This window comes from Cinclus cinclus, chromosome 3 (assembly GCF_963662255.1).
Source record: "Cinclus cinclus chromosome 3, bCinCin1.1, whole genome shotgun sequence".
NCBI lineage: Eukaryota > Metazoa > Chordata > Aves > Passeriformes > Cinclidae > Cinclus > Cinclus cinclus.
Window position 1 is genome coordinate 1,461,287 of NC_085048.1, and position 27,835 is coordinate 1,489,121.

Here is a 27,835-nt window from a genome sequence, read left to right on the forward strand (position 1 = left end):
AATTCCTGGGAATTTTCCCAACAATTCCCTCTTTTCCATTCCTCTTCCAAAATCCAGGAATCCAGGACTGGAAAATCCCATCTTGGAATTCCCAAATTTCTGGATCCGGAGCAGGAAAAGCTCCGAAATTCCAAGAAATTCCCAGAATTCCGAGGGAACGGTGACGTCATCCATCCCCAACCCCCCGGAGCTGCCGGAATTCCAGAATTTCTCCGGCATCGATTCCGTGGGTTGAAGATTCCGTGGGAATTGGGAAAATCGGGAATCTCCCTTTTTTTATGGGAAAAGGGAACAATTCCAGCTCGGAATTCCCGCTTTTTTTATTATTATTATTATTTTTTTCACGGAATTCCCATGGAAAAATTTGAGAAAAAAAAGATGGGAAAAAAAATGGGGAAGGAGCAAACCTGAATCCGGGGGGAAAGGATTGGGAACGTTCCCGGAGTTTCTTCCAGGCTGGGCGGGGCCGCGGGAGGTGCCGGAATTCCCAGAATTCCCAGAATTCCCGGGATCGCAGAAGTCGAAGGGAGCGCGAGGAGCGGGAACGGCCAAGGAGGAGCCCAGGGCTGGGAATTCCAGGAAAAAAAAAAATGGGAAAAGGGGAAAAAAAATGGGAAAAAATGGGAAAAGAGGAGTCAGTAGTGATCGGAATTCCGGGGGGGGGGGGGAATGGGGAAAAATTGGGAAAATTGAGGGGAAAAAAGGTGGAAAAGAGAAAATTAGGGGGGAAAAAAAAAGGAATGGAAAAGGGAGAGGAGGAAAAAGAGGGAAAATGGGGAAAAAAGGGGAAAAATGGGAAAAAAGATGGGAAAAATGGGAAAAAAGGGGAAAAATGGGAAAAGGGGAAAGGGAAAAAGGAAAATGGGGAGAAGGGGGAAAATGGGAAAAGGAAGAAAAGGGAAAAATGGGGAAAATGGGGAAAAAATGAAAATTGGGAAAAAGGGGGGAAGGGGAAAAGAGAAAAAAGGAAAAATTGGGAAAAGAGGGAAAATGGGAAAAGGGAAAAAAGGAAAAATGAGAAAAGGGAAAAAAGGAAAAATGGGGAAAATGGGAAAAGGGGAAAAAAGGGGAAAATGGGAAAGGGAAAAAGGGAAAAGGGGAAAAAGGAAAAAAGGGACAAAAGGGGAAAAGTAAAATTTGGGAAAAGAGGAAAAATGGGGAAAAGAGGAGTCAGTGGTAATGGGAATTCCGGGGGGAATTGGGGAAAATTGGGAAAAATGGGGGGGAAATGTGGGGGAAAGGGAAAGGGAAGGGAAAGGGGAAAAAAAGGGGAAATGGGGAAAATGGGAAAAGGAGGAAAAATGGAAAAAATGGGGAAAAAAGGAAAAACTGGAAATAGGAAAAATGGGAAAAGGAAGAAAAGGGGAAAATGAGGAAAATGGGGAAAAAATGAAATTTGGGAAAAAGGGGGGGAAAGGGAAAAGAGAAAAAAGGGAAAATTGGGAAAAGGGGAAAAAAATGGAAAAAATGGGAAAAGGGAAAAATCAGAAAAGGGAAAAAAGGAAAAATCAGAAAAGGGAAAAAAGGGAAAATGGGGAAAAGGGGGAAAATGGGAAAAGGGGAAAAAAGGGAAAAGGAAAAAAGGGAAAAATGGGAAAGGGAAAAAGGAAAAAAGGGAAAAAAGGGGAAAAGTAAAATTTGGGAAAAGAGGAAAAATGGGGAAAAGAGGAGTCAGTGGTAATGGGAATTCCGGGGGGAATTGGGGAAAATTGGGAAAAATGGGGGGAAAATGTGAGGGGAAGGGAAAGGGGGAAAAAGGGGGAAATGGGAAAATGGGAAAAAGAAAAAAAATGGGGAAGAGGAAAATGTGGGGAAAAAATTGGGGAATGGGGGAAAAGGGGGAATGGGGGAAAAGGGAAAAAGGGAGAAGGAAAAAATGGGAAAAAAGGCGGAAAAACAAAATGAGGGAAAACGGGGAAAGGAGGAAGAAAAGGAAACGGAAAAGGAAGAGAAGGAAAAAGGGGGAAAAGGTGAAAAAGAGGGGAAAAAACCTGGAAAATGGGAAAAATGGGGAAAAATGGGAAATAGGGGGGAAGGGAAAAGGGGAAAAGGGGGAAAGGGGAAAAATGGGAAAAACAGAAAAAGGGAAAAATGGGAAAAGGGGGAAATGGGGAAATAGGAAAAGAGGAAAAAGGGAAAAATGGGGAAAAAGGGAAAAATGGGAAAAAAGGGAAAAATGGGAAATGGGAAATAGAGGGGAAGGGAAAAGGGGAAAAACGAAAACGAGGAAAAGGGAAAAATGGGAAATGGGAAAAAGGGGGGAAGGGAAAAGGGGAAAAAGGGAAAAATGGGAAAAAAGGGAAAAGAGGTGAAAAAACGGGAAATGGGGAAAAGGAAAAGGGGAAAAGGAAAAGGGGAAAAGGGGGGAAAAAGGGAAAAGGGGAAAAAGGGGAAAAATGGGAAATGGAAAAAAGGGGGGGAAAGGAAAAAGGGGAAAAATGGGAAAATGGGAAAAAGGGGGAAGGGAAAAGGGGGGAAAGGGGAAAAAAGGAAAACGAGGAAAAGGGAAAAATGGGAAAAAACGGGAAATGGGGAAAAGGGGGGAAAAGGAAAAGGGGAAAAATGGGAAAAACAGGGAAAGGGGAAAAATGGGAAAAACAGGAAAAGGGGGAAAGGGGAAAAATGGGAAAAAAGAGAAAAATGGAAAATGGGAAAACAGGAAAGGGGGAAAAGGGGGGAAAAGGAAAAGGGGAAAAATGGGAAAAACAGGGAAAGGGGGAAAGGGGAAAAATGGGAAAAACAGGAAAAGGGGGAAAGGGAAAGGGGGAAAATGGGAAAAAAGAGAAAAATGGAAAAAGGGGGAAAAGGGGGGAAAAGGGGAAAAATGGGAAAAAACAGGAAAAGGGGAAAAGGGGAAAAACGGGAAAAACAGGAAAAGGGGGAAGGGAAAGGGGAAAAATGGGAAAAAAGGGAAAAATGGGAAGAAGGGGGAAAAAGGAAAAGGGAAAAAGGGGAAAAAGGGGAAATGGGGAAAAATGGGGAAAACGGGAAAAGGGAAAAAGGAGAAAAATGGGAAATGGGGAAAATAGGGGAAGGGAAAATGGGGGGGGGGAGGGGGACAAAGGAAAAGGAAAAAACCCAACAAAAAACAGGGAAAAACAGAATTAGGGAAAAGGGGGAAGAGGAAAAGGAAGGAAAAGAAGGGGAAAAAAAGGGGGAAAAAGGAGGGAGGGAGGAAAAGTGGGAAAAAAGAAAGAGGGAAAAAAAGGGGGAAAAGGGAAAAAGGAGGGAAAAAGGGAAAAGAGAGGGATTGAAGATCCACGGATCCCATCCCAAACCATTCCGGGATTCCGGGATCCGGGACGCTCGGGATCTTTTTTTTTTTTATGGAATTCGGGGATGGAAAAGGGAAGGGAGACCCTTCCTGGAATTCCCAGGGAATTCCCAAAATTCCTTCCCGGAGAGGAGTCGGGATGGGGACGGATCCAGTGCCGGGATGGGAATGGAGGGAATTCCCTGGGAAAGGGGGAAATGGGATTGGGGAGGGAATTCCCGGCTGGGCTGGAATTCCCAGGGAATTTTCCCAAGGAAAAAATCGGGATCCGGGAATATTCCCGGTGCTTCTCCTTAAGGTCCCTCCCCACCCGAACCATTCCGGAATTCCCCGAATCCCAGATTTTTTTCAGGGGGGAAAAAAAAAAAAAAAACAAAAAACCCCCCAAAAAAAAACTCCCGGGGGGGTAAATCCAACATTTCCTTGTCCTCGGAATCGACAGCTCCCGGATCCCAAGAAAAGTTGGGATCACCTTGGGATCGTGAGGATTTGATCCCAATATTCCCGACATTGCTGATGCTGCCTGTACTGCTGTGATACCCAGATATTCCCGAAATTCCCAGAATTCCCGGAATTCCCGATATTCCCAGAATTCCAGATATTCCCAATATTCCCAGAATTCCAGATATTCCTGAAATTCCCAGAATTCCCAATACTCCCGATATTCCTGCAATTCCCAGAATTCCAGATATTCCTGAAATTCCCAGAATTCCCAATATTCTCAATATTCCTGCAATTCCCAGAATTCCCGATGTTCCTGATATTCCCGACATTCCCGTGGTTCCCGAAATTCCCAGAATTCCTGATATTCCAGATATTCCCAGAATTCCTGATATTCCCGCTCTTCCTGGCGTTCCCAATATTCCCAGAATTCCTGCCATCCCCAGAATTCCCAAAATTAGCAGAATTCCCAATATTCCAGATATTCCTGCCATCCCCAGAATTCCCGATATTCACTCCCAGCATTCCCAGTATTCCTGACATTCCCGCTATCCCCGATATTCCCAGAATTGCCGGAATTCCCAGAATCCCCGATATTCCCTCCATGCCTGATATTCCAAATATTCCCTGTATTCCCGATATTCCTAAAAAATTCCCGGAATTCCCGATATTCTTGGAATTCCCAATATTCCCGATATTCTTGGAATTCCCGATATTCCTGATACTCCCAGTATTCCCAATATTCCGATATTCCTGATATTCCCAATATTCCGATGTTCCTGATATTCCCAGAATTCCTGACACTATTGATATTCCATGAATTGCCAGAATTCCCAATATTCCCAGAATTCCTGATGTTCCCGCTATTCCCGACACTCCGGAATCCCTGAAATTCCCAGAATTCCCAATATTCCTGAAATTGCCAATATCCCCGATGTTCCCAGCATTCCAAACATTCCCACGTTTCCCCATCTTCCCGGAATTCCCAATATTCCCGATATTCCCAGAATTCCCCATATTCCCCACACTCCCAGCGTTCCCAATATTCCGATACTCCCGATATTCCAAGAACAGCCAGAATCGGGGATATTCCCAACATTCCTGATACACCCAAATTTCCCAGAATTCCCACAGTTCCCAGAATTCCCGGAATTCCCAACATTCCGGATATTCCTGACGGAATGCCATTCCCAGAATTCCCGATACTCCCTCCCAGCATTCCCGGTATTCCTGGCATTCCCTCCATCCCCGATATTCCCAGAATTGCCGGAATTCCCAGAATTCCCGACATTCCCACCATTCTCAATATTCCGGACGTTCCAAGCGTTCCCAGAACTCCCAAAAAAAATCCCCGATATTCCCACAATTCCAAATATTCCTGATGCTGCCAATATTCCCAGAATTCCCACCACAATTCCCGACATTCCCATAATTCCCGGATCTTCCCGTATTTCCAAATATTCCCCGGAATTCCCGGAATTCCCGTACCCGCGGGGGCTCTGGCGGCCGTGCTGGGCTGCAGAGGCGTCACTCCGGAAATTCCCGGAATTCCCGAAATTCCGGATTCGTTCCTTTCCGGCGTCCCGCAAATTCCGGGAATCGGCGCCGGTTTTTCCAAGGAAGGCAGGAGCTGATCCAGCTGCTCCAGCTCGGCCGAGAACTGCGGGAAAAGAAGGGGAAGGGAAAAATCAAATCAAATAAAATAAATCCCGGAAGGCGCCCGGGGAAATCCTGGAATTCCCAGATCCCAAATTCCCGAGGTTCCCAAAATTCCCAGGTTTGAATTACGGGAGGGGAAAAAAAAAAAAAAAGAAAAAAAAAGAAAAAAAAAGGGGGGGGGGGGGTGGAAATTCCTGGAACGAGCCAGGGGGGGAATCTTGGAATGAGCCAGATCCCGAATTCCCGGAATTCCCAAAAAAATTCCCAGATTTCCAAGAATTCTCAGAATTCCAAGGGTCGAACTGTGGGAAAGAAGGAAAAAAAATCCTGGAATGAGACAGATCCAAAATTCCCAGAATTCCCAGGGGAAAAAAAAAAAATCCTGGAATGAGCCCAGGAAAATCTTGGAATTCCCAGGGAAAATCCTGGAATGGGCAAGATCCCAAATTCCCAGAATTCCCAGGGAAAAAAAATAATAAAAAAAAAAAAGAAAAAAAAGGAAAAGTCCAGGAATCAGTCAGGAAAAAATCCTGGAATTCCCAGATCCCAAATTCCCGAGGTTCCCAAAATTCCCTGGTTTTAATTACGGAAAAAAAAAAAAAAAAAAAAAAAGGCAAAAATCCTGGAATGAGCCTGGGGAAATCTTGGAATTCCCAGGGAAAAATTCTGGAATCAGCCACGGAAAATCCTGGAATTCCCAGATCCCAAATTCCCAGGATTCCCAAAATTCCCAGATTTCCCAGAATTCCCAGAATTCCAAGGGTCAAACTATGGAAAAGATGGAAAAAAATCCTGGAATGAGCCAGGGAAAAAAAAAAAATCCTGGAATGAGTGTGGGAAAAACCTGGAATTCCCAGATCCCAAATTCCCAGAATTTCCAGGGGAAAAAGAAAAAAAAGAAGGAAAAATCCTGGAATGAGCCACATCCCAAATTCCAGAGATTTCCAAAATTCTCAGAGAAAAGAAGAAAAAAATCTTGGAATCATCCAGGTCCCGAATTCCCAGAATTCCCAAAAATTCCCAGAGAAAAAAAGGAAAAAATCCTGGAATGAGCCAGAAAAAAATCCTGGAATGAGCCAGAAAAAAATCCTGGAATGAGCCAGACCCCACCTTCCCAGAATTCCCAAAATTCCCAGAATTCCCAGAGTCAAACTCTGAAAAAAGAAAGAAAAAATCCTGGAATGAACCAGATCCCGAATTCCCGGAATTCCCGAAATTCCCAGGGAAAAAAAAAAAAAAAAAAAAAAAAAGAAGGAAGAAAAATCCTGGAATGAGCCAGATCCAGATTTCTCAGAATTCCCAGAATTCCCAATAAAGAAGAAAAGGAAAAAATCCTGGAATGAGCCAGATCCCGAATTCCTGGAATTCCCAAAATTCCCAGGGAAAAGCAGGAAAATTGCTGGGACCAGCTCCGCGATCCCCGGAATTCCCGGAATTCCGATGCCGAGGGGAACGGGAACATTTGGGAATCGCGGCCACTGGGGAGGAGGAAAGCTCGGGAATTTTTTTTTTCCCAGAATTCCAGCGGGAGTTCCGGAATTCCAGGAACGCTGCGATGCCGTTCCCTGGGAATTCCCTCAGCCCCGGCCGCTCCCATCCCGGCCCTGGAAATTCTGGGATGGAATTTCCTCCTCCGCCCCTTTTCCCCTTTTCCCTTTCCCTTTTCCCTTTCCCTTTTCCCTTTTTTCCCTTTCCCTTTTCCCTTTTTTCCTTTTCCCTTTTTTCCCTTTTCCCTTTCCCGTTTTCCCCTTTCTTTTCCCTTTCCCTTTTTCCTTTTCCTTTTCCCTTTTTTTCCCTTTTCCCTTTTTTTCCCTTTTCCCTTTTCCCCTTCCCCTTTCCCTTTTTCCCTTTTCCCTTTTTCCCTTTTCCCTTTTTCCCTTTTCCCTTTTTCCCTTTTCCCTTTCTCTTTCCTTTCTCTCTTTCCCTTTTCCCATTTTTCTCTTTTCCCTTTTCCCTTTTAATTTTCCTTCTTTCTCATTTCTTTTTTCCTTTTCCTTTTTCATTTTCTTCTTCCCTTTTCCCCTTTTCCTTTTCCCCTTTCCCCTTTTTCCTTTCCCCTTTCCCCTTTTCCATCCCATTTTTCCTTTTTCCCTTTTTCCAATTTCCTTTTCTCCTTTGTTTTCCTTCCTTCCTTATCCTTTCCTTTTCCCCTTTTCCCTTTCCCTTTTTTCCTTTTCCTTTTCCATTTCCCTTTCCCTTTTTTCCTTTTCCCTTTTTTCCCTTTTCCCTTTTTCCTTTCCCTTTCCTTTTCCCTTTTTCCTTTTCCTCCTTTTCCTTTTCCCTTTTCCCTTTTTCCCTTTTCCTTCATCAAGTTCCGTGGCTTTTCCATTTTCCTTTTCCCCTTTCCTCTTCCCTTTTCCTTTTTCCTTCTTTCTCATTTCTTTTTTCCTTTTCTTTTTAATTTTCCTCTTCCCTTTTTCTCTTCCCCTTTTCCCTTTTCCCCTTTTCCCCTTTTCCCTTTTTCATTTTCCCCTTTTCCATCCCACTTTTCCTTTTTCCCTTTTCCAATTTCCCTTTCTCCTTTGTTTTCCTTCCTTTTCCTTTCCGTTTCCCTTTTCCTTTTTTTCCTTTTCCCTTTCCCTCTTCCCTTTTTCCCTTTTTTTCCCTTTTCTCTTTCTCCTTTTCCCTTTTCCCCTTTTCCATTTTCCCCTTTTCCATCCCACTTTTCCTTTTTCCCTTTTCCAATTTCCCTTTCTCCTTTGTTTTCCTTCCTTCCTTTTCCTTTCCGTTTCCCTTTTCCTTTCTTTCCTTTTCCCTTTCCCTCTTCCCTTTTTCCCTTTTTTTCCCTTTTCTCTTTCTCCTTTTCCCTTTTCCCCTTTTTCCTTGTCCCTTTTCCTTTTTCCCTTTTTTCTTGTTCCCTTTTTCCCTTTCCCTTTCCTTTTCCACTCCATTTTTCCTTTTTTCCCTTTTCCAATTTTCCTTTCCATCTTTTCCTCATCCATTCTTCCTTCTCCTTTTCCTCTTCCCTTTCCATTCCTCTTTTCCTTTTCCCTTTTTCCCCTTTCCCTTCTTCATGTTCCTTTCTCTTCTCCCTTTTTCCCTTATTCCGTCTCCTCTTCCCATTTTCCTTTTCCTCCTTGCATTTTTCCCTCTCTCCTTTTAATTTTTTTCCTTTTTCCTTTTTCCTTTCTTTTCCCTTTCTCTTTTCCTCTTCCCATTTTCCTTTGCTCCTTCTTTCCTTTCCTCCTTTCCCCTTTCCTTTTTCTCTTTTCCTTTTCCCCTTTTTCCTTTTCCTATTCCCTTTCCCTCCTTCCCTTTCCCTCCTTCCCTTTTTCCTTTCCCTTTTCCATTCCCCCCCCATCTCCCTTTCCCTAAATCCCATTCCCTTCCCTGACCACCAAATCCCCAATTCCTGAAATCCTGGAATTCTGAGCCGTTCCTGGGGCTCCAAACCCTTCCCGGATTCCTTCCCCGTCCCTAAATCCCTCCCCAAATCCCAGAGAATCCCTGGGAGTGTCCAAGGAAATTCTGGAAAATCCCGGGATGGTGGGATTGGAACGGGATGGGATTTGAAATCCACGGATCCCACCCCGAACCATTCCGGGATTCTGGGATCCAGGACGTTCAGGATCCATCCCGAGGGATTTTTTTTTTTTTTATGGAATTCGGGGATGGAAAAGGGAAGGGAAACCCTTCCTGGAGTTCCGAATTCCCGGGGAATTCCCAAAACTCCTTCCGGAAGAGTGGTCGGGGTGGGGCCGGATCCAATGCCGGGCTGGGAATGGAGGGAATTCCCTGGGAAAGGGAGGAAATGGGATTGGGGAAGGAATTCCCGGCTGGGCTGGAATTCCCAGAGAACTTTTCCAAGGAAAAATCGGGATCCTGGAATATTCCCGGTGCTTCTCCTTAAGGTCCCTTCCCACCCAAAACTATTCCGGAATTCCCTGAATCCCCGATTCCTTCAGGGAAAAAAAAAAAGTTCCCGGAGAAAATCCAACATTTCTTTGTCCTCGGCGTCTCCAGCTCCCGGATCCCCGAATCCGTCGACGCCGAATCCCGGGAGGAGTTAAAAAAACAAACGGGAAGGAATTTCCCACACCCACCTGCCCCTGCGCCTCCATCTTGACCTCGTCTCCGGCCGGAATTTTGGGAATGGCGGCCGGGGCGGCCGGACACGGCTCCATGGCCTCGCCCTTCTCCACCTTGACCTTGACGTCGTCCAGGCTGAGCGCCGGCGTTCCCAACTCCTTCTCATCCTTATCCAGGAGATACCGGAGCAGCTGGTGGTCCTTGGATTCCTTCTTCTTTTCCGCCTCCGGCGTGCCGGGATGCGCTCCGCCGGAATTCCCGCCGCAATTCCCTCCGGGGGGATTCTCCTTCTTCTCCTGCTCCGCCGCCAAACCCGGCACGTCCGTGGGGCTCCCCTCTTGGAGAAGCCGGTGCAGGATTTTGTGCCGCTCCGTCAGCGAGCTGTGCGAGGACGGGCAGGAGCTCCCGGCGGAATTCCCGGCGGAATTCCCGGCGATCCCGGCGCACGCCAAGGAATCCTTGGAGCTGGTGTCGGCGTCGGCGTGGTGCCGGAGCTGCTGCTCGGCCGTGCTGGCCAGGAGCTGCACCAAACGGTGGCTGGTGGCCTGGGGGCATTTGGAGTCGGACCCGTCGGATCCGTGCGGAATTCCCGGCTCCGGCGTTTTCTCGGCGTCCGCCTGGATCATCTCTCCCAAGATGGAAGCCATTTCCTTGCCGTCCTTGAGTTCGGATTTGCCGCCCAAGCGGCCGGGGGAGCTTTGGGAATTCGGTTGCCTCAAAGGAGCCGGGAACGCCGCGGGATTGGATTCGGGAGCGCCGGGGAAAGGTCGGGAATTCCCGCCTCCGGAGGAGTGCATGGACGGCGAGAAGGGATTGCCGGGAGGAGGAGGAGGAGGAGGAGGAGGAGCTCGGGATCTGGGAATCAATCCCGGGCTGCCGCGGTGCCGGGGGGACAGGAATTGCGACGCCGGAATTCCGGGGCTGTTCATGGGGGAGCCGCCGTGGGATAAAGGGTGGGAATTGCCGGGGTTTTGGTTTAAGGCAACGTTGGACGCCAGCGGATTCCCAAAATTTTGCTGTCCGGAGCTGGGATTGCCGGGATGGGGAGAGGGCGCGGCCATGACGGAGCCGTTGGATGGAGGAAGGGAAGGAGGCAGCGCCATTCCCGATCCCGGAGAAACGTTGGGATTCAGCCTGGGAAGGGCCAGGCCGGGCGCGGGGGCGTCCTGGGGGGAGAGAATTCCGTGATCCCTGCGGGAGAGAGAGAGGGAAAAAAAAAAAAAAAAAGAAAAAAAAAAAAAAGGGGAAAAATCGGTTTTCCCAAAATTTTTGGTGTCTCCCAGAGATGTTCTGGCAGAAGGGTTATCTCAAAAAATTCCCTGCTTGGAATTCCGGCTGTTCCAACTGTTTCTGTAGGTCTGGAATTCCCAAATCCTGCTCCAATATCTGGAAAGATCCCAAAAAATTCCCTGCTTGGAATTCCGGCTGCTCCAACCCATTTTTTCCAATGTCTAGAATTCCCAAATCCTGCTCCACTGTCAGGGGGGAATCCCAAAAAATTCCCTGTTTGGAAAGCCAACATTGCCAACCCTTTTTCCACATCTGGTATTCCCAAATCCTGCTCTGATGGCAGCAGGGATCCCAAAAATTCCCTGCTTGGAATTTCAGCTGCTCCAGCCCTTTCCCTGGGTCTGGAATTCCCACTATCCCAGCCCCCTCCTGCTTCCCAATCCCACTCCTGATCCCAATCCTGATCTGGATCTCGATCCCATTCCTGATCCCGATCCCAATCCCAATCCAAATCCCAATCCTGATCTCAATCTGGATCCAATTCTTTGTCCTGAGCCCGATCCCAATCCCAGTTCTAATCCCAATCCCACTCCAGACGCAATCCCTGTCCCAATCCCGACCCCGATCCTGATTCCAATCCTGATCACAATCTCAATTCCAATCCTGATCTCGATCCAAATCCTTGTCCTGAACCTGATCCCAATTCCAATCCCAATCCTGATCTAATCCCGGTCCCAATCCAGATCTCGACCCCGATTCCGATCCCGATCCCAATCCCAATCCCGATACCGATCTCAATCTCAATCTCGACCCTGATCCAGGCCCTAATCCTGATCCTGGTCCTGATTCCGATGCCAATCCCAGTCCCAATCACAACCCTGATCCCGATCCTGATCCTGATCCTGACCCCAATGCCGATCCCAATCCTGACCCCAATCCCAATTCCAACCCTGATCTGAATCCCAATCCTGACCCCAATCCCAAAACACAACCCTAATCTAATCCCAGTCCTAATCCCAACATTGACCCTGATTCCAATTCCGATTGCAATCCTAATCCTGATCCTGATTTCGATCCTGATCCCGGTCCTGGTCCGGACCCGAATTCCAATCCTGATTCCATTCCGAAATGCAATCTAATCCCAGTCCCAATCCCAATCTCGACCTCGATTCTGATTCTGATTCCAATTCCAATCCCAATTCCAACCCTGACCCCAATTCCAATCCCAATTCCAACCCTGACCCCAATCCCAATCCCAATTCCAACCCTGATCCGAATCCCAATCCTGACCGCAATCCCAATCCCAATCCCAATCCCAATCCCAATTCCAACCCTGATCCCGATCCCAATCCTGACCCCAATCCCAAAACCCGATCCTGATCTAATCCCGGTCCCAATCCCGATCTCGACCCGATCCCGATTCTGCTCCCAATCCCAATCTGGATCCCAATCCCACTAAAATTCCCAACCCAGCACTGAGCAGCCAGGGAACGGCTGGGGGAAGCCGAGCCTGAATTTTAGGGAAAAATTCCCCACCCGGAAAGCGAAAACACCGGAAAATTCTCCTGACGCCAAAACTCCGGAAGAATTACGCCATTCCGCTAATCCCCCGACCGTCGAAACTCGGAACAACCTCCCCCGGAGATGAAAACAAACAAAAAAAAAAAAAAAAAAAAACCCCAAGGAAAACGCAAATCCGGACAATCTCGGGACGGGATCAGCGCCCGGAGCTCGGCCCTCGCTGCCGGCGGGCTCCGTTCCGGGCGGGAATTCGTCGGGAATTCCCGTCGGGAAGGTCTCACCTGTCGATGACGTGGACGCCCATGATGAAGGGCTGCGCCTCGGGGCTCGCGGGGTAGCAGAGCTTGCACTTGGTGTGGGCGCTGAGCACGGAGCCGTCGCTGAGCGTGAAGCGGTACGAGGGGCTGAACGCCGCGCCCCGCGTCATCACTGACGGGGCCGGGGGGAGAGACGGGAAGTCGAAAAAGGAGGAAAAAAAAAAAAATAGGGAATTGTATCCGGGGAATTCCGGGGGAGGAGCGCAGAGGAAATGGAGAGAAAATCACACACACCCCCAACAACAACAACAACAACAACAACAACAAAAATGCGAGGAAGGGAGAGCAGGAACGGGGACGTGGTTGAGGGTGAGGGGCTCTGCGCGGGGCTGGGGTCGGCAGTGAGGGGGAAAAACAGGGAATTCCTGGAAAATTCCGGGAGAATCCAGAGAAAATCCCAAGGGAATCCTAAAGAAAATTCCCAAAACGCAGAACACGACAAAGGCAGGATCAGCACGGAGCCGCGGCTGAGGGTGAAGGTCGGTGCCGGGCTGGGGTCATCAATCAGGGGAAAAAACAGGGAATTCCGGGAAAATTCCGGGAAAATCCAGAGAACACCCCGAGAAAATCCCAATCCAACCCCCAAAACCCCAATCCTGTAAGAATCTGATCCCAAAAATCCCAGCAGGAAACAGCGGGAATGGAGCCAGGGGCTCCGCGCGGTGCTGGGATCATCAGCGTGGGGAAAAAACAGGGAATTCCTGGAAAATTCCAGGAAAATCCAGAGAACACCCTGAGAAAATCCCAATCCAACCCCAAAAAAACCCCATCCTAAAAGAGTCTGATCCCAAAAAATCCCAGCAGGACCCCGGCGGGATCAGCACGGAGCTCAGCGTGAGGGTGAAGGTCAAGGCCGGGCTGGGGGGATCTCTGAGGGGAAAAACAGGGAATTCCTGGAAAATTCCAGGAAAATCCTGGGAATATCCCAATGCAACCCCAAAAACCCCAATCCTGTAAGAATCTGATCCCAAAAATCCCAGCAGGAAACAGCGGGAATGGAGCCAGGGGCTCCGCGCGGTGCTGGGATCATCAGCGTGGGGAAAAAACAGGGAATTCCTGGAAAATTCCAGGAAAATCCAGAGAACACCCTGAGAAAATCCCAATCCAACCCCAAAAAAACCCCATCCTAAAAGAGTCTGATCCCAAAAAATCCCAACAGGGCACAGCAGGATCAGCACGGAGCTCAGCGTGAGGGTGAAGGTCAAGGCCGGGCTGGGGGGATCTCTGAGGGGAAAAATAGGGAATTCCTGGAAAATTCCAGGAAAATCCTGGGAATATCCCAATGCAACCCCAAAAACCCCAATCCTGTAAGAATCTGATCCCAAAAATCCCAGCAGGAAACAGCGGGAATGGAGCCAGGGGCTCCGCGCGGTGCTGGGATCATCAGCGTGGGGAAAAAACAGGGAATTCCTGGAAAATTCCGGGAAAATCCTGGGAATATCCCAATGCAATCCCAAAAACCCCCAATCCTGTAAGAATCTGATCCCAAAAAATCCCAGCAGGAGCCCGGCGGGATCAGCACGGAGCTCAGCGTGAAGGGGATGAGGAGCTGAAGGCCGTGCCGGGATCATCACCGAGAGGGAAAAACTGGGAATTCCAGGAAGAAAACACGGAAAAATCCAGCTCCAATCCCAACAGAAGCCCCCCCCCCCCGCGAAAAACAAAACAAAACAAACAAAAAAAAAACCTCAACGCCGCCCGACAACGACAACAAAACCAAAAAAAAAAAAAAAAAAAAAAAAAAAAAAAAAAATCCCGATTTTTTTTTTTCCGGGAAGAGATTCCCGTTCGGAAGAATAAAATTCCTGCGGGTACCTTCTTGGAAGAGCTGCTTGGCGTAGGAGGGCTCGCGGCCCTGGGGCTGGAAGAAGGCGTAGATGCATTTCCGAACCAGATCCTCCCATCCCGTCCGGCCGGCGGCGCGCAGCGAGCTCGTGTCGATGGAGATGATTTTTCCTGGGAAAAGTCGGGAAGGTTTGGGGGAAATTTGGAGGGGTCGGAAGAGGGAAAGTTGGCGTTTGGAAGGTGGGAAATGGGAAATGGGGAAATGGGGGGGAAGGGAAAGAGTGGGGAAAAGGGGAATGGGAAAAGGGGGGGGAATGGGAAAAGGGGGGGGAAAGGAAAAAATGGGAAAGGGGAAATGGGGGGAAATGGAAAATGGGAAAAGAGGGGGGGAAGGAAAAAATGGGAAAGGGGAAATGGGGGGAAATGGGAAATGGGAAAAGAGGGAAATGGGAAAAGAGGGGGGAAAGGAAAAAATGGGAAAGGGGAAATGGGGGAAAATGGGAAATGGGAAAAGAGGGGGGGAAGGAAAAAATGGGAAAGGGGAAATGGGGGGAAATGGGGGGAAATGGGAAATGGGAAAAGAGGGAGAAAATTAAAAAATGGGAAAGGGGAAATGGGAAAAGGAGGGGAATGGGAAAAGGGAAATGGGGGAGAAAATTAAAAAATGGGAAAGGGGAAAGGGGGAAAGGGGGAAATGGGAAATGGGAAAAGAGGGAGGAAAGAAAAATATGGGAAATGGGAAAAGAGGAAAAAAATTAAAAAATGGGAAAGGGGAAATGGGAAAAGGAGGGGAATGGGAAAAGGGGAAGAAAGGAAAAAATGGGAAAGGGGAAATGGGGGGAAATGGGAAATGGGAAAAGAGGGAGAAAATTAAAAAATGGGAAAGGGGAAATGGGGGGAAATGGGAAATGGGAAAGGGGAAATGGGGGGAAATGGAAAATGGGAAAAGAGGGGGGAAAGGAAAAAATGGGAAAGGGGAAATGGGGGGAAATGGGAAATGGGAAAAGAGGGAGAAAATTAAAAAATGGGAAAGGGGAAATGGGAAAAGGAGGGGAATGGGAAAAGGGAAATGGGGGAGAAAATTAAAAAATGGGAAAGGGGAAAGGGGAAAAGGGGGAAATGGGAAATGGGAAAAGAGGGAGGAAAGAAAAATATGGGAAATGGGAAAAGAGGAAAAAAATTAAAAAATGGGAAAGGGGAAATGGGAAAAGGAGGGGAATGGGAAAAGGGGGAGAAAGGAAAAAATGGGAAAGGGGAAATGGGGGAAATGGGAAAATAGGGAGAAAATTAAAAAATGGGGAATGGGAAATGGGAAAAGGGGGAAATGGGAAAAGAGGGGGGAAAGGGAAAGAAAGAAATGGGAAATGGGAAAAGAGGGAGTAAATTAAAAAATGGGAACGGGGAAATGGGAAAAGGGGGAAATGGGAAAAGGGGGGGAAAGGGAAAGAAAAAAATGGGAAAGGGGAAATGGGAAATGGGAAAAGAGGGGGAAAAGGAAAAAATGGGAAAAGCGAGGGAATGGGAAAAGCGGGGGAATGGGAAAAGGGGAAAGAGGGAGGAAAGAAAAATATGGGAAAGGGGGAATGGGAAATGGGAAAAGTGAAAAGAGGGAGAAAATTAAAAAACGGGAAAGGGGAAATGGGAAAAGAGGGGGAATGGGGAAAGGGGGAGAAAGGAAAAAATGGGAAAGGGGAAATGGGGGGAAAATGGGAAATGGGAAAAGAGGGGGAAAGAAAAAAATGGGAAAGGGGAAATGGGGGAAATGGGAAATGGGAAAAGAGGGAGAAAATTAAAAAATGGGAAAAGCAGGGGAATGGGAAAAGGGAAAAGAGGGAGAAAGGAAAAAATGGGAAAAGCGGGGGAATGGGAAAAGCGGGGGAATGGGAAATGGGAAAAGAGGGAGAAAGGAAAAAATGGGAAAGGGGAAATGGGAAAAGGAGGAAAGGGAAAATGGGGGGGAAGGGGGGAAGGAAAAGAGTGGGGAAAGGGGAAATGGCAAAAGAGGGGGAAAGGGAAAGAAAAAAATGGGAAAGGGGAAATGGGAAAAGGGGGGAAATGGGGAAAATGAGGAAAAGGGAATAAAGGGGGAAAGGAAGAATGGTGGGAAAGAGGAAAAATGGGAAATGGGAAAAGAGGGAGAAAAGAAAAAAATGGGAAAGGGGAAATGGGAAATGGGGGGAAAAGGAAAAAATGGGGAAGGCGGAAATGGGAAAAGGGGGAAAAAGGAGGGAAAGGGGAAAATGGGGAAAAGTGAAGAAATGGGGGAAATGGAAAAATGGGGGAAATGAGAAAATGGGAAAAGGAAAAAACGAGGGAAAAGGGAAAAAGGGGAAAATGGGGAAATGGGGAAAATGGGGGAAATGGGAAAATGGGGGAAATGGGGAAAATGGGGAAAGGGAAAAAATGGGGGGAAAGGAAAACAGTGGGGAAAAGGGGAAAAAGTTAAAAAAGGGGAAAAGGGGAAAAAGTTAAAAAAGGGAAAAAGATAAAAAGGAAAAAAGGGAAAAATGGGGGAATTGAAAAAATGGGGAAAAGGGAAAAAAGGGAAAATGGGAAAAAATGGGGGGAAAAAAGTGGGAAAAGGGGGGAAAGGGAAAAAGGAAAAAAGTGGGAAAAGGAAAAAAGGGGGAAAAGGGGAAAAGGGAAAAAAATGGGAAAAGGGGGAAAAGGAAATAATGGGAAAATTGGGGAAAAGGGAAAAACGGAAAAGGAAGAGAAGGGAAATGGGGAAAGGGGGAAAGGGAAAAAAATGGGAAAAAGGAAAAAAAGCAAAATTTGGGAAAAAGGGGGATTAAGTGAAGAAGGAGGGATTTGAAATCCATGGAACCCATCCCAAACCATTCCGGGATTTTGGGATCCAGGACGCTCAGGATCCATCCCGAGGGATTTTTATGGAATTTGGGGATGGAAAAGGGAAGGGAGACCCTTCCTGGAATTCCCAGGGAATTCCCAAAATTCCTTCCCGGAGAGGAGTCGGGATGGGGACAGAGGGAATTCCCTGGGAAATGGGATTGGGGAAGGAATTCCTGGGGTATCCCAGTGATCCCAAAAAAAAAAAAAAAAATCAAATCCCAGCCCACCAAAAATATACAAAATCCCAAAAAATTCCCAAAACCCTCCCCCCAAAAAAAAAAAAATCCAAACCCTTCTTAAAAATACCCCAAATCCTGAAGAAAACGTCAAATCCCCCCAAAAAAAAAAAAAAAAAAAAAAAAAAATCTTCGGATTTGGGAAAGAATTCCCAGCTGAGCCGGAATTCCCAGAGAATCCCTGGGATTGTCCAAGGAAAGTCTGGATCTCTCGGGGCTGGAATGGGGTCGGGATCGAAGCCGATTCCCACCCGAACCTTTCTGGGAATTCCGTCGTTTCCCCCCCCCCCCCCCATCCCCTTACAAAAACCTGGCCAGCTCCAGAAGCCCCCCAAAATTCCAGGATTTTGTTGTTGGTTTTTTTTTTTTTTTTTCCCCCCCCCCCCCCCCCTCTCTTTCCCCTCCCCCGCCCTCCCCCCACCGGGAATTTTTTTGGGATATTTACCTGTGGTGTCCTGTTTGGTGACGAAGGACTCGGTCGGGGTCGGGGCGGCCGGGCGGGGCAACCTCCGGGCGATGCAGATCAGGCAGGACTGGAAATCTGGGGGAAAAAAAACGAAAACAAAAACAAAAAACAAACAAAAAACAAAAAAGAAAACAAAAACCATCGGGAATGTTGGGAATTCCCAGGTCTGAATTCCCAATCTCGCTCCCGCGTTTTAATTCCCTTGAGCCGGATGCGTTTTCCCGGAGGAAATGGGATTTAATTCCCGGAGGAAATGGGATTTAATTCCCGGAAATGGCGCTCGGGGTGAAGGGGGGAGGATTGAATTGGGGAGGTTTTATGGGATGAGGCGGAGTCGGGATGATTAAATTCCAGGTGGAAGCAGGGATTTTTGGGATTTGGTTCTAAAAGGAGGGGATTTGTCCCTTCTGGTGGTAATCGCGGGATTCACGGCGGGAATGTGGTGGGATCAGATGGATGGGACAGGGAAAGGAAGGGGAACGGGAGAGCCGTGAGGAATCCCCAACCCCAATCCCAGCATGGCATTCCCAATCCCAATCCCAATCCCGAACCCACTATCGGGCTGGCATCCCTGTCCCAATCCCAATCCAAATCCCAATCCAAATCCCAATCTCAATCCCAATCCAAATCCCAATCCAAATCCCAATCCAAATCCCAATCCCAATCCCCATCCCTATCCGAATCCAAATCCAAATCCCAATCCCAAACCAAATCCCAATCTCAATCCCTATCCCAATCCAAATACCAATCCCCATCCCTGTCCCAGTCCCGATCCCAATCTCAATCCCTATCCCTATCCCAGTCCCAATCCAAATCCCTATCCCAATCCCAATCCCAATCCCAATCCCTTTCCCAATCCAAATCCCAATCCAAATCTCAATCCCAATCCCAATCCCAATCCCAGTCCCAATCCCAATCCCAACCTCAATCCTCTTCCATCCCAACCCCAATCCCAATCCCAACCCCAATCCCAATCCCAATCCCAACCTCAATCCTCTTCCATCCCAACCCCAATCCCAACCTCAATCCCAACCTCAATCCTCTTCCATCCCAACCTCAATCCCAACCCCAATCCTCTTCCATCCCAACCCCAATCCCAACCTCAACCTCTTCCATCCCAACTCCAATCCCATCCTCAATCCCAACCTAAATCCTCTCCCATCCCAACCTCAACCCCAACCCCAATCCTCTTCCATCCCAACCCCAATCCCAATCCCAATCCCAATCCCAACCTCAATCCTCTTCCATCCCAACCCCAATCCCAACCTCAATCCTCTTCCATCCCAACTCCAATCCCATCCTCAATCCCAACCTCAATCCTCTTCCATCCCAACCTCAACCCTAACCCCAATCCTCTTCCATCCCAACCCCAATCCCAATCCCAATCCCAACCTCAATCCTCTTCCATCCCAACCCCAATCCCAACCTCAACCTCTTCCATCCCAACTCCAATCCCATCCTCAATCCCAACCTAAATCCTCTTCCATCCCAACCTCAACCCCAACCCCAATCCTCTTCCATCCCAACTCCAATCCCAACCTCAACCCCAACCCCAATCCTCTTCCATCCCATCCCGATCCCAATGCTCTTCCACCCCAATCCCGTTCCCCCCCCACCCCCTCCCCCCCAAGATTCCCGGGAACGCTGTCGCACCTTCCCCCTCCTCCTGGAAGGCGCGGGGCTGGCTGACGGTGAAGCACTGCATCACCTCGTAGCGCTGCCGCAGCTCCGCGTTCTCCGAGCCGGCCTCGTCCGGCGGCCGCACCAGCATCCGGCACTGGAACGTGTGGCTGCCGCGGCGCGACGGCTCCTGCGGCCACGGAACGCCGTTCACTGGGAACGGGGAAAAACGGGATTGGGAATGGCGCCCGCGGGAACGGTACGCTCGGGAATTCCCGAGGATCCCCGGGGTTTAATGACGACAAATCCAGTCGGAATTCCCGAGCATCGCCGGGATCGAAGGAGCACAGCCTCCTCGGAATTCCCAAAGATTCCTAGGATTTAGTGAGCGCAATACACTCAAAATTCCCAAATGTTCCTGGGATTGAAAATGAACAAATCCAGCCAGAATTCCCAAAGATCCATGGGATTGAAAATGAACAAATCCAGCCAGAATTCCCAAAGATTCCTGGCATTGAAAATGAACAAATCCAGCCAGAATTCCCAAAGATTCCCGGCATTGAAAATGAACAAATCCAGCCAGAATTCCCAAAGATCCACGGGATTGAAAATGAACAAATCCAGCCAGAATTCCCAAAGATCCCTGGGATTGAAAATGACGACAAATCCAGCCAGAATTCCCAAAGATTCCTGGGATTGAAAGTGAACAAATCCAGCCAGAATTCCCAAAGATCCATGGGATTGAAAATGAACAAATCCAGCCAGAATTCCCAAAGATTCCCGGCATTGAAAATGAACAATCCAGCCAGAATTCCCAAAGATCCATGGGATTGAAAATGAACAAATCCAGCCAGAATTCCCAAAGATTCCTGGGATTGAAAATGAACAAATCCAGCCAGAATTCCCAAAGATTCCTGGGATTGAAAATGATGACAAATCCAGCCAGAATTCCCAAAGATTCCTGGGATTGAAAATGAACAAATCCAGCCAGAATTCCCAAAGATTCCTGGGATTGAAAATGAACAAATCCAGCCAGAATTCCCAAAGATTCCTGGGATTGAAAATGAACAAATCCAGCCAGAATTCCCAAAGATTCCTGGGATTGAAAATGAACAAATCCAGCCAGAATTCCCAAAGATTCCTGGGATTGAAAATGAACAAATCCAGCCAGAATTCCCAAAGATTCCTGGGATTGAAAATGAACAAATCCAGCCAGAATTCCCAAAGATTCCTGGGATTGAAAATGAACAAATCCAGCCAGAATTCCCAAAGATTCCTGGGATTGAAAGTGAACAAATCCCGCCAGAATTCCCAACGATTCCTGGGATTGAAAATGACGACAAATCCAGCCAGAATTCCCAAAGATTCCTGGGATTGAAAATGAACAAATCCAGCCAGAATTCCCAAGAATTCCTGGGATTGAAAATGAACAAATCCAGCCAGAATTCCCAAAGATCCATGGGATTGAAAATGAACAAATCCAGCCAGAATTCCCAAAGATCCATGGGATTGAAAATGAACAAATCCAGCCAGAATTCCCAAAGATTCCTGGGATTGAAAGTGATGACAAATCCAGCCAGAATTCCCAAAGATCCCGGGGACTGAAAATGAACAAATCCAGCCAGAATTCCCAAAGATTCCCGGCATTGAAAATGAACAAATCCAGCCAGAATTCCCAAAGATTCCTGGGATTGAAAGTGAACAAATCCAGCCAGAATTCCCAAAGATTCCTGGGATTGAAAGTGAACAAATCCAGCCAGAATTCCCAAAGATTCCCGGCATTGAAAATGAACAAATCCAGCCATAATTCCCAAGGATTCCTCGGGTTTAATGAACACAATCCACTCAGAATTCCCAAAGATCTCTGGGATTTAATGAACACAATCCACTCAGAATTCCCAAAGATCTCTGGGATTTAATGCCAATAAATCCACTTGGAAATGCCAAAGATTCCTGGGATTCAAGGAGAACAAATCCCGCCAGAATTCCCAAATATTCCTGGGATTAAATGAACACAATCTACCAGGAATTCCCAAAGATCCCTGGGATTTAAGGGACTCGAAATTCCCGAAAATCTCTGGGATTTAATGAAACTGCTGTGAACGATCCCCTTGGAATTCCTAAGGATTCCTTGGATTTAATGAGCACCATCCACTCCAAATTCCCAAGGATTCCTGGGATTGAAAGCGAGCAAATTCAGCCAGAATTCCCAAAGATTTCCTGGGGTTTAATGAACACAAATCTAGCCGGAATTCCCAAGGATTTCTGGGATTTAAGAAATGCTGGGAATGACCCATCCAGAATTCCCAAAGACCTCTTAAGGAGCACAATCCACCAGGAATTCCCAAAGATTTCCTGGGGTTTAAGGGACTCGGAATTCCCAAAAATTTCTGGGATTTAATGAAACTGCTGTGAACGATCCCTTTGGAATTGCCGAAGATTCCTGGGGTTTACGGGACTCGGAATTCCTGAACAAAACTAAAGCAGAAAATAAGAATAAAAAATAAAAGCAAGTTAAAATAAATGAACAATCTGAAAATAAAAATGAAAGTGAAAATGAAAATAAAAATATAAAAAAAAATGAAAACGAAAATGAAAATGAAAATGAAAATAAAAATAAATTTTAAAAATGAAAATATAAAAATAAAAAAAATTGAAACAAAAATACATAAAGAGGAAAAAAGAAAAAAAGAAGTAAAAGAAAAGAAGAAGAAAAAATAGAAAAAGAAAATGAAAAAGAAAAAGAAAAAGAAAAAGAAAAAGAAAAAGAAAAAGAAAAAGAAAAAGAAAAAGAAAAAGGGAAAATAAATTACAAATAGGAAAAAATTAAAATAAACTAAAAACTAAAATAAAAACAAAATTAAAAATCAAAAGGAAATTAAAAATAAGAGAAAAAGAAAAAAAACATAAAAGTAAATATAAAAAACAAAAATAAGAAAAATAAAATTAAAAACAAAATTAAAACAAAAAAGAAAACAAAAATAAAAATAAATGAAAAAATTAAAATAAAAAAATAAAAAAAATTCAAAATCAAAAGTAAATTAAAAAATAAGAAAAAAAGAAAAAATAAAATTAAAAATAAAAATAATAAAAATAAATATATAAAAATCAAAAAATTAGAAAAATGAAATTAAAAACTAAAATAAAAATAAAAACATAAATTTAAAAAAATAAAATTAAAATTAAAAATGAACAAAAACAAAAATTAAAAAAACAAAAATAAAAACTTAAAATAAGGAAAAGAAAATTAAAAACAAAACAAAAAATAAAAATTAATGAAAGAAAAATAATAAAAATAAAAATAAAAGTAAAAGCAAAAATAAAAATAGAAATAAAAATAAAAATAAAAGTAAAAGCAAAAATAAAAATAAAAAAAAGTAAAAATAAAAATAGAAAAATAAAATTCAAAATCAAAAGGAAATCAAAAAATGAAAAAGAAAAAAAAATTAAAATAAAAAAATAAAAATAAAAATAAAAATAAAAAACAAAAATACGAAAAATAAAATTAAAAATTAAAATTAAAATAAAAGTATAAATTAAAAATTTTAAAAAATAAAAAATAAAAATAAACAAAAAACCCAAAAATAAGCAAAAACAAAAATAAAAAATACAAATGCAAATAATAAGGAAAAGAAAATTAAAACCAAATTAAAACAAAAATAAAAAAGAAAACAAAAAAATAAAAATAAATGAAAGAAAAAATAATAAAAATAGAAATAAAAATAAAAGTTAAAAAAATAAAAATAAAAATAAGAGTAAAAATAGAAAAAAAATATAAGTAAAAATAAAAATGTAAAAATAAAAATGAAAATGAAAATAAAAATGAAAATGAAAATAAAAAATAAAAACACAAATAAAAGTAAAAATAAAAATTAAAGTAAAAATAAAAGTAAAAGAAAAAATAAAAGTAAAATTAAAAGAAAAATAAAAAATAAATATTAAAAAAGTAAAAATAAGAATAAAAATAAAAGCAAATATGAAAATAAAAATAAAAATATAATAAAAATAAAAGTAAAAAGTAAAAATAAAAATAAAAATAAAAATAGAAATAAAAATGAAAATAAAAATAAAAATGAAAATAAAAATAAAAAATAGAAATAAAAGTACAAATACAGTAAAAATAAAAATAAAAAATAGAAATAAAAGTAAAAATAAAAATTAAAGTAAAAATAAAATTAAAAATAAAAGAAAAATTAAAAATAAATATAAAAAAAGTAAAAATAAAAATAAAAATAAAAATAAAAATATAATAAAAATAAAAATAAAAATATAATAAAAATGAAAGTAAAAATAAAAATGAAAAGAAAAATAAAAATAAAAAAGAAAATAAAAATAAAAATAAAAATATAATAAAAATAAAAGTAAAAATAAAAATTAAAAGAAAAATAAAAATATAAATAAAAATGAAAATAAAAATGAAAATAAAAATAAAAATAAAAATAAAAATAAAAATAAAAATAAAAATAAAAGTAAAAGTAAAAATAAAAATAAAAAATAGAAATAAAAGTACAAATACAGTAAAAATAAATAAAAAATAGAAATAAAAGTAAAAATAAAAATTAAAGTAAAAATAAAATTAAAAATAAAAGAAAAATTAAAAATAAATATAAAAAAATAAAAATAAAAATAAAAATAAAAATAAAAATGAAAATAAAAATAAAAATATAATAAAAATAAAAGTAAAAATAAAAATGAAAAGAAAAATAAAAATATAAATAAAAATGAAAATAAAAATAAAAATAAAAATAAAAATAAAAATAAAAATAAAAATAAAAATAAAAATAAAAATAAAAATAAAAAAAAAATAAAAATAAAATAAAAATAAAAGTAAAAATAAAAATTAAAGGAAAAATAAAAATAAAAATAAAAATAAAAATAAAAATAAAAATAAAAATAATAAATAGAAATAAAAGTACAAATAAAGTAAAAATAAAAATAGATATAAAAAAAAAATAAAAGTAGAAATGAAAGTAGAAATAAAAGTAAAAATAAAAATAAAAAACTGAAAAGAACAAACAAAGCAAATAAAAAGTAAAAAGCAGAAAGAGAAAGAAAAGAAATAAAAGAACAAAGAAGGGAACGGAACAAAATTGAAACCACAACCAAAAACCCAAAACCAGGAACCGGACCGGAACCCAACCCAAGGAGGAAACAAAACCCGGACCGAACCCACAGTCCATTCCCCATCCCCAACCTCCCGTCCCCAATCCCTCCCTGCATTCCCTCCATTCCCGGGATTTTCTCCCGTTCCCCTCCACCCCCACCCTTCCAGGGACCCTTTTTTCCCCTTCCCGTCCGTCCGTCCGTCCGTCCGTCCGTCCGTACCCAGGGATTTGGGGAGCAGGTTCTTGACGAACTCGGCGTGGTCACCCACGTGCAGGATGCTGTAAACGCTGGAGTTCATCAGCTCCTCCTGCCCGTAGCCCAAATATCCCGTCACGTTCTCCGACACGAACACGATCCGACCCTCCCGGTTCACCACGAAGAAAAAACCGTCCAGGGCCTGGGGAAACGGGAAAGAATTCCAGAGCTTTTATCCCAAATATCCCATCCAGGGCCTGGGAAAACGGGAAAGAATTCCAGAGGTTTTATCCCAAATATCCCGTCACGTTCTCCGACACGAACACGATCCGACCCTCCCGGTTCACCACGAAGAAAAAACCGTCCAGGGCCTGGGGAAACGGGAAAGAATTCCAGAGCTTTTATCCCAAATATCCCATCCAGGGCCTGAGGAAACGGGAAAGAATTCCAGAGGTTTTATCCCAAATATCCCATCCAGGGCCTGGGGAAATGGGAAAGAATTCCAGAGGTTTTATCCCAAATATCCCGTCACGTTCTCCGACACGAACACGATCCGACCCTCCCGGTTCACCACGAAGAAAAAACCGTCCAGGGCCTGGGGAAACGGGAAAGAATTCCAGAGCTTTTATCCCAAATATCCCATCCAGGGGCTGGGAAAACGGGAAAGAATTCCAGAGGTTTTATCCCAAATATCCCATCCAGGGCCTGGGAAATGGAGAATTCCAGAAGTTCTGTCACAAAAACCATCTGGGGCGTGAACAAGGAGAATAAACGGGAAAGAATCCCAAAGTTAAATCCCAAAAAACCCACGAATCACTGGAACGTCATCAAGGACTGGAACGAGAAAGAATTCCAGAGGTTTTAGCCCAAAAATTCATCCAGGATCTGGAATACGAAAGAACGGGAGAAGATCCCAAGGTTGAATCCCAAAAAACTCATCAAGGAGAGGAACTAGACACAATTCCAGAGGTTTTATCCCAAATATCCCATCTAGGACCTGTAATGGGAAACAATCCCAAGGTTGAATCCCAAAAACACATCAAGGACTGGATTGGGAAAGAATTCCAGAGGTTTTATCCCAAATATCCCATCCAGGGCCTGGGGAAACGGGAAAGAATTCCAGAGGTTTTATCCCAAATATCCCATCCAGGGCCTGGGGAAACGGGAAAGAATTCCAGAGGTTTTATCCCAAATATCCCATCCAGGGCCTGGGGAAATGGGAAAGAATTCCAGAGGTTTTATCCCAAATATCCCGTCACGTTCTCCGACACGAACACGATCCGACCCTCCCGGTTCACCACGAAGAAAAAACCGTCCAGGGCCTGGGGAAACGGGAAAGAATTCCAGAGGTTTTATCCCAAATATCCCATCCAGGGCCTGGGAAAACGGGAAAGAATTCCAGAGGTTTTATCCCAAATATCCCATCCAGGGGCTGGGAAATGGAGAATTCCAGAGGTTTTAGCCCAAAAACTCATCCAGGGCCTGGGAAATGGAGAATTCCAGAAGTTCTGTCACAAAAACCATCTGGGGCGTGAACAAGGAGAATAAACCGGAAAGAATCCCAAAGTTAAATCCCAAAAAACCCACGAATCACTGGAACGTCATCAAGGACTGGAACAGGAAAGAATTCCAGAGGTTTTAGCCCAAAAATTCATCCAGGATCTGGAATACGAAAGAACGGGAGAAGATCCCAAAGTTGAATCCCAAAAATCTCATCAAGGAGAGGAACTAGACACAATTCCAGAGGTTTTATCCCAAATATCCCATCTAGGACCTGTAATGGGAAACAATCCCAAGGTTGAATCCCAAAAACCCATCAAGGACTGGATTGGCAAAGAATTCCAGAAGTTTTATCCCAAATATCCCATCCAGGGGCTGGTAAAAGGGGAAAAACAGGAACGAATCCCAAAGTTGAATCCCAAAAACTCATCAAGGACCAGAACGCCATCAAGGACCGGAATGGGAAAGAATTCCAGAGGTTTTATCCCAAATATCCCATCCAGGGGCTGGAACACGAATGAATGGGAAATAATCCCAAGGTTGAGTCCCAAAAACCCATCAAGGACTGGATTGGGAAAGAATTCCAGAGGTTTTATCGCAAATATCACATCCAGGGCCTGGGAAATGGAGAATTCCAGAGGTTTTAGCCCAAAAACTCATCCAGGGCCTGGGAAATGAAGAATTCCAGAAGTTCTGTCACAAAAACCATCTGGGGCGTGAACAAGGAGAATAAACCGGAAAGAATCCCAAAGTTAAATCCCAAAAAACCCACGAATCACTGGAACGTCATCAAGGACTGGAACGGGAAAGAATTCCAGAGGTTTTAGCCCAAAAATTCATCCAGGATCTGGAATACGAAAGAACGGGAGAAGATCCCAAGGTTGAATCCCAACAAACTCATCAAGGAGAGGAACTAGACACAATTCCAGAGATTTTATCCCAAATATCCCATCCAGGGGCTGGTAAAAGGGGAAAAACAGGAACGAATCCCAAAGTTGAATCCCAAAAACTCATCAAGGACCGGAACGCCATCAAGGACGGGAATGGGAAAGAATTCCAGAGGTTTTATCCCAAATATCCCATCCAGGGGCTGGAACACAAATGAATGGGAAATAATCCCAAGGTTGAATCCCAAAAACCCATCAAGGACTGGATTGGGAAAGAATTCCAGAGGTTTTATCGCAAATATCCCGTCACGTTCTCCGACACGAACACGATCCGACCCTCCCGGTTCCTAATTGCAATCTCAATCCCAATTCCAGTCCTAATCCCAATCCTGATCCCAACCCCCATTCCCTTTGGAATCAGAACATGTGGATCATCATAACCGCACTCCCAATCCCAATCCCAATCCCAATCCTAATCCTAATTCTAATTCCAATCCTATTCTGAGTCTCAGACAGATCCCAGTCCAGATCCTGGTCCTAATCCAAATCCCAAACCCAATCCCAATCCTAATCCAGATCCTGATCCTAATCCTAATCCAAACCCAAATCCATATTTATTGACGTTTCCAGTCCAGATCCTGATCCTAATCCTGATCCCAATCTAGAGGCTGATCCTAATCCCAATAAAACCCCAATCCAAATCCATTAATGTTTCC

General features: G+C 44.0%; 1 protein-coding gene across 1 annotated transcript in view; it reads right to left on the bottom strand.

The window, feature by feature from the left end:
- Positions 1 to 27,835, bottom strand: part of NCOA1 (nuclear receptor coactivator 1) — a 90,472-nt gene that overhangs the window by 27,801 nt on the left and 34,836 nt on the right. The window contains exons 6-13 of the mRNA XM_062489590.1: positions 24,757 to 24,934; positions 19,465 to 19,644; positions 17,791 to 17,886; positions 14,287 to 14,427; positions 12,436 to 12,583; positions 9,418 to 10,594; positions 5,204 to 5,375; positions 408 to 566 (exon numbers count right to left, since the gene is read on the bottom strand). Of these exons, the coding sequence (XP_062345574.1) occupies positions 408 to 566; positions 5,204 to 5,375; positions 9,418 to 10,594; positions 12,436 to 12,583; positions 14,287 to 14,427; positions 17,791 to 17,886; positions 19,465 to 19,644; positions 24,757 to 24,934 (2,251 nt within the window). The remainder of the gene's footprint in view (positions 1 to 407; positions 567 to 5,203; positions 5,376 to 9,417; positions 10,595 to 12,435; positions 12,584 to 14,286; positions 14,428 to 17,790; positions 17,887 to 19,464; positions 19,645 to 24,756; positions 24,935 to 27,835) is intronic.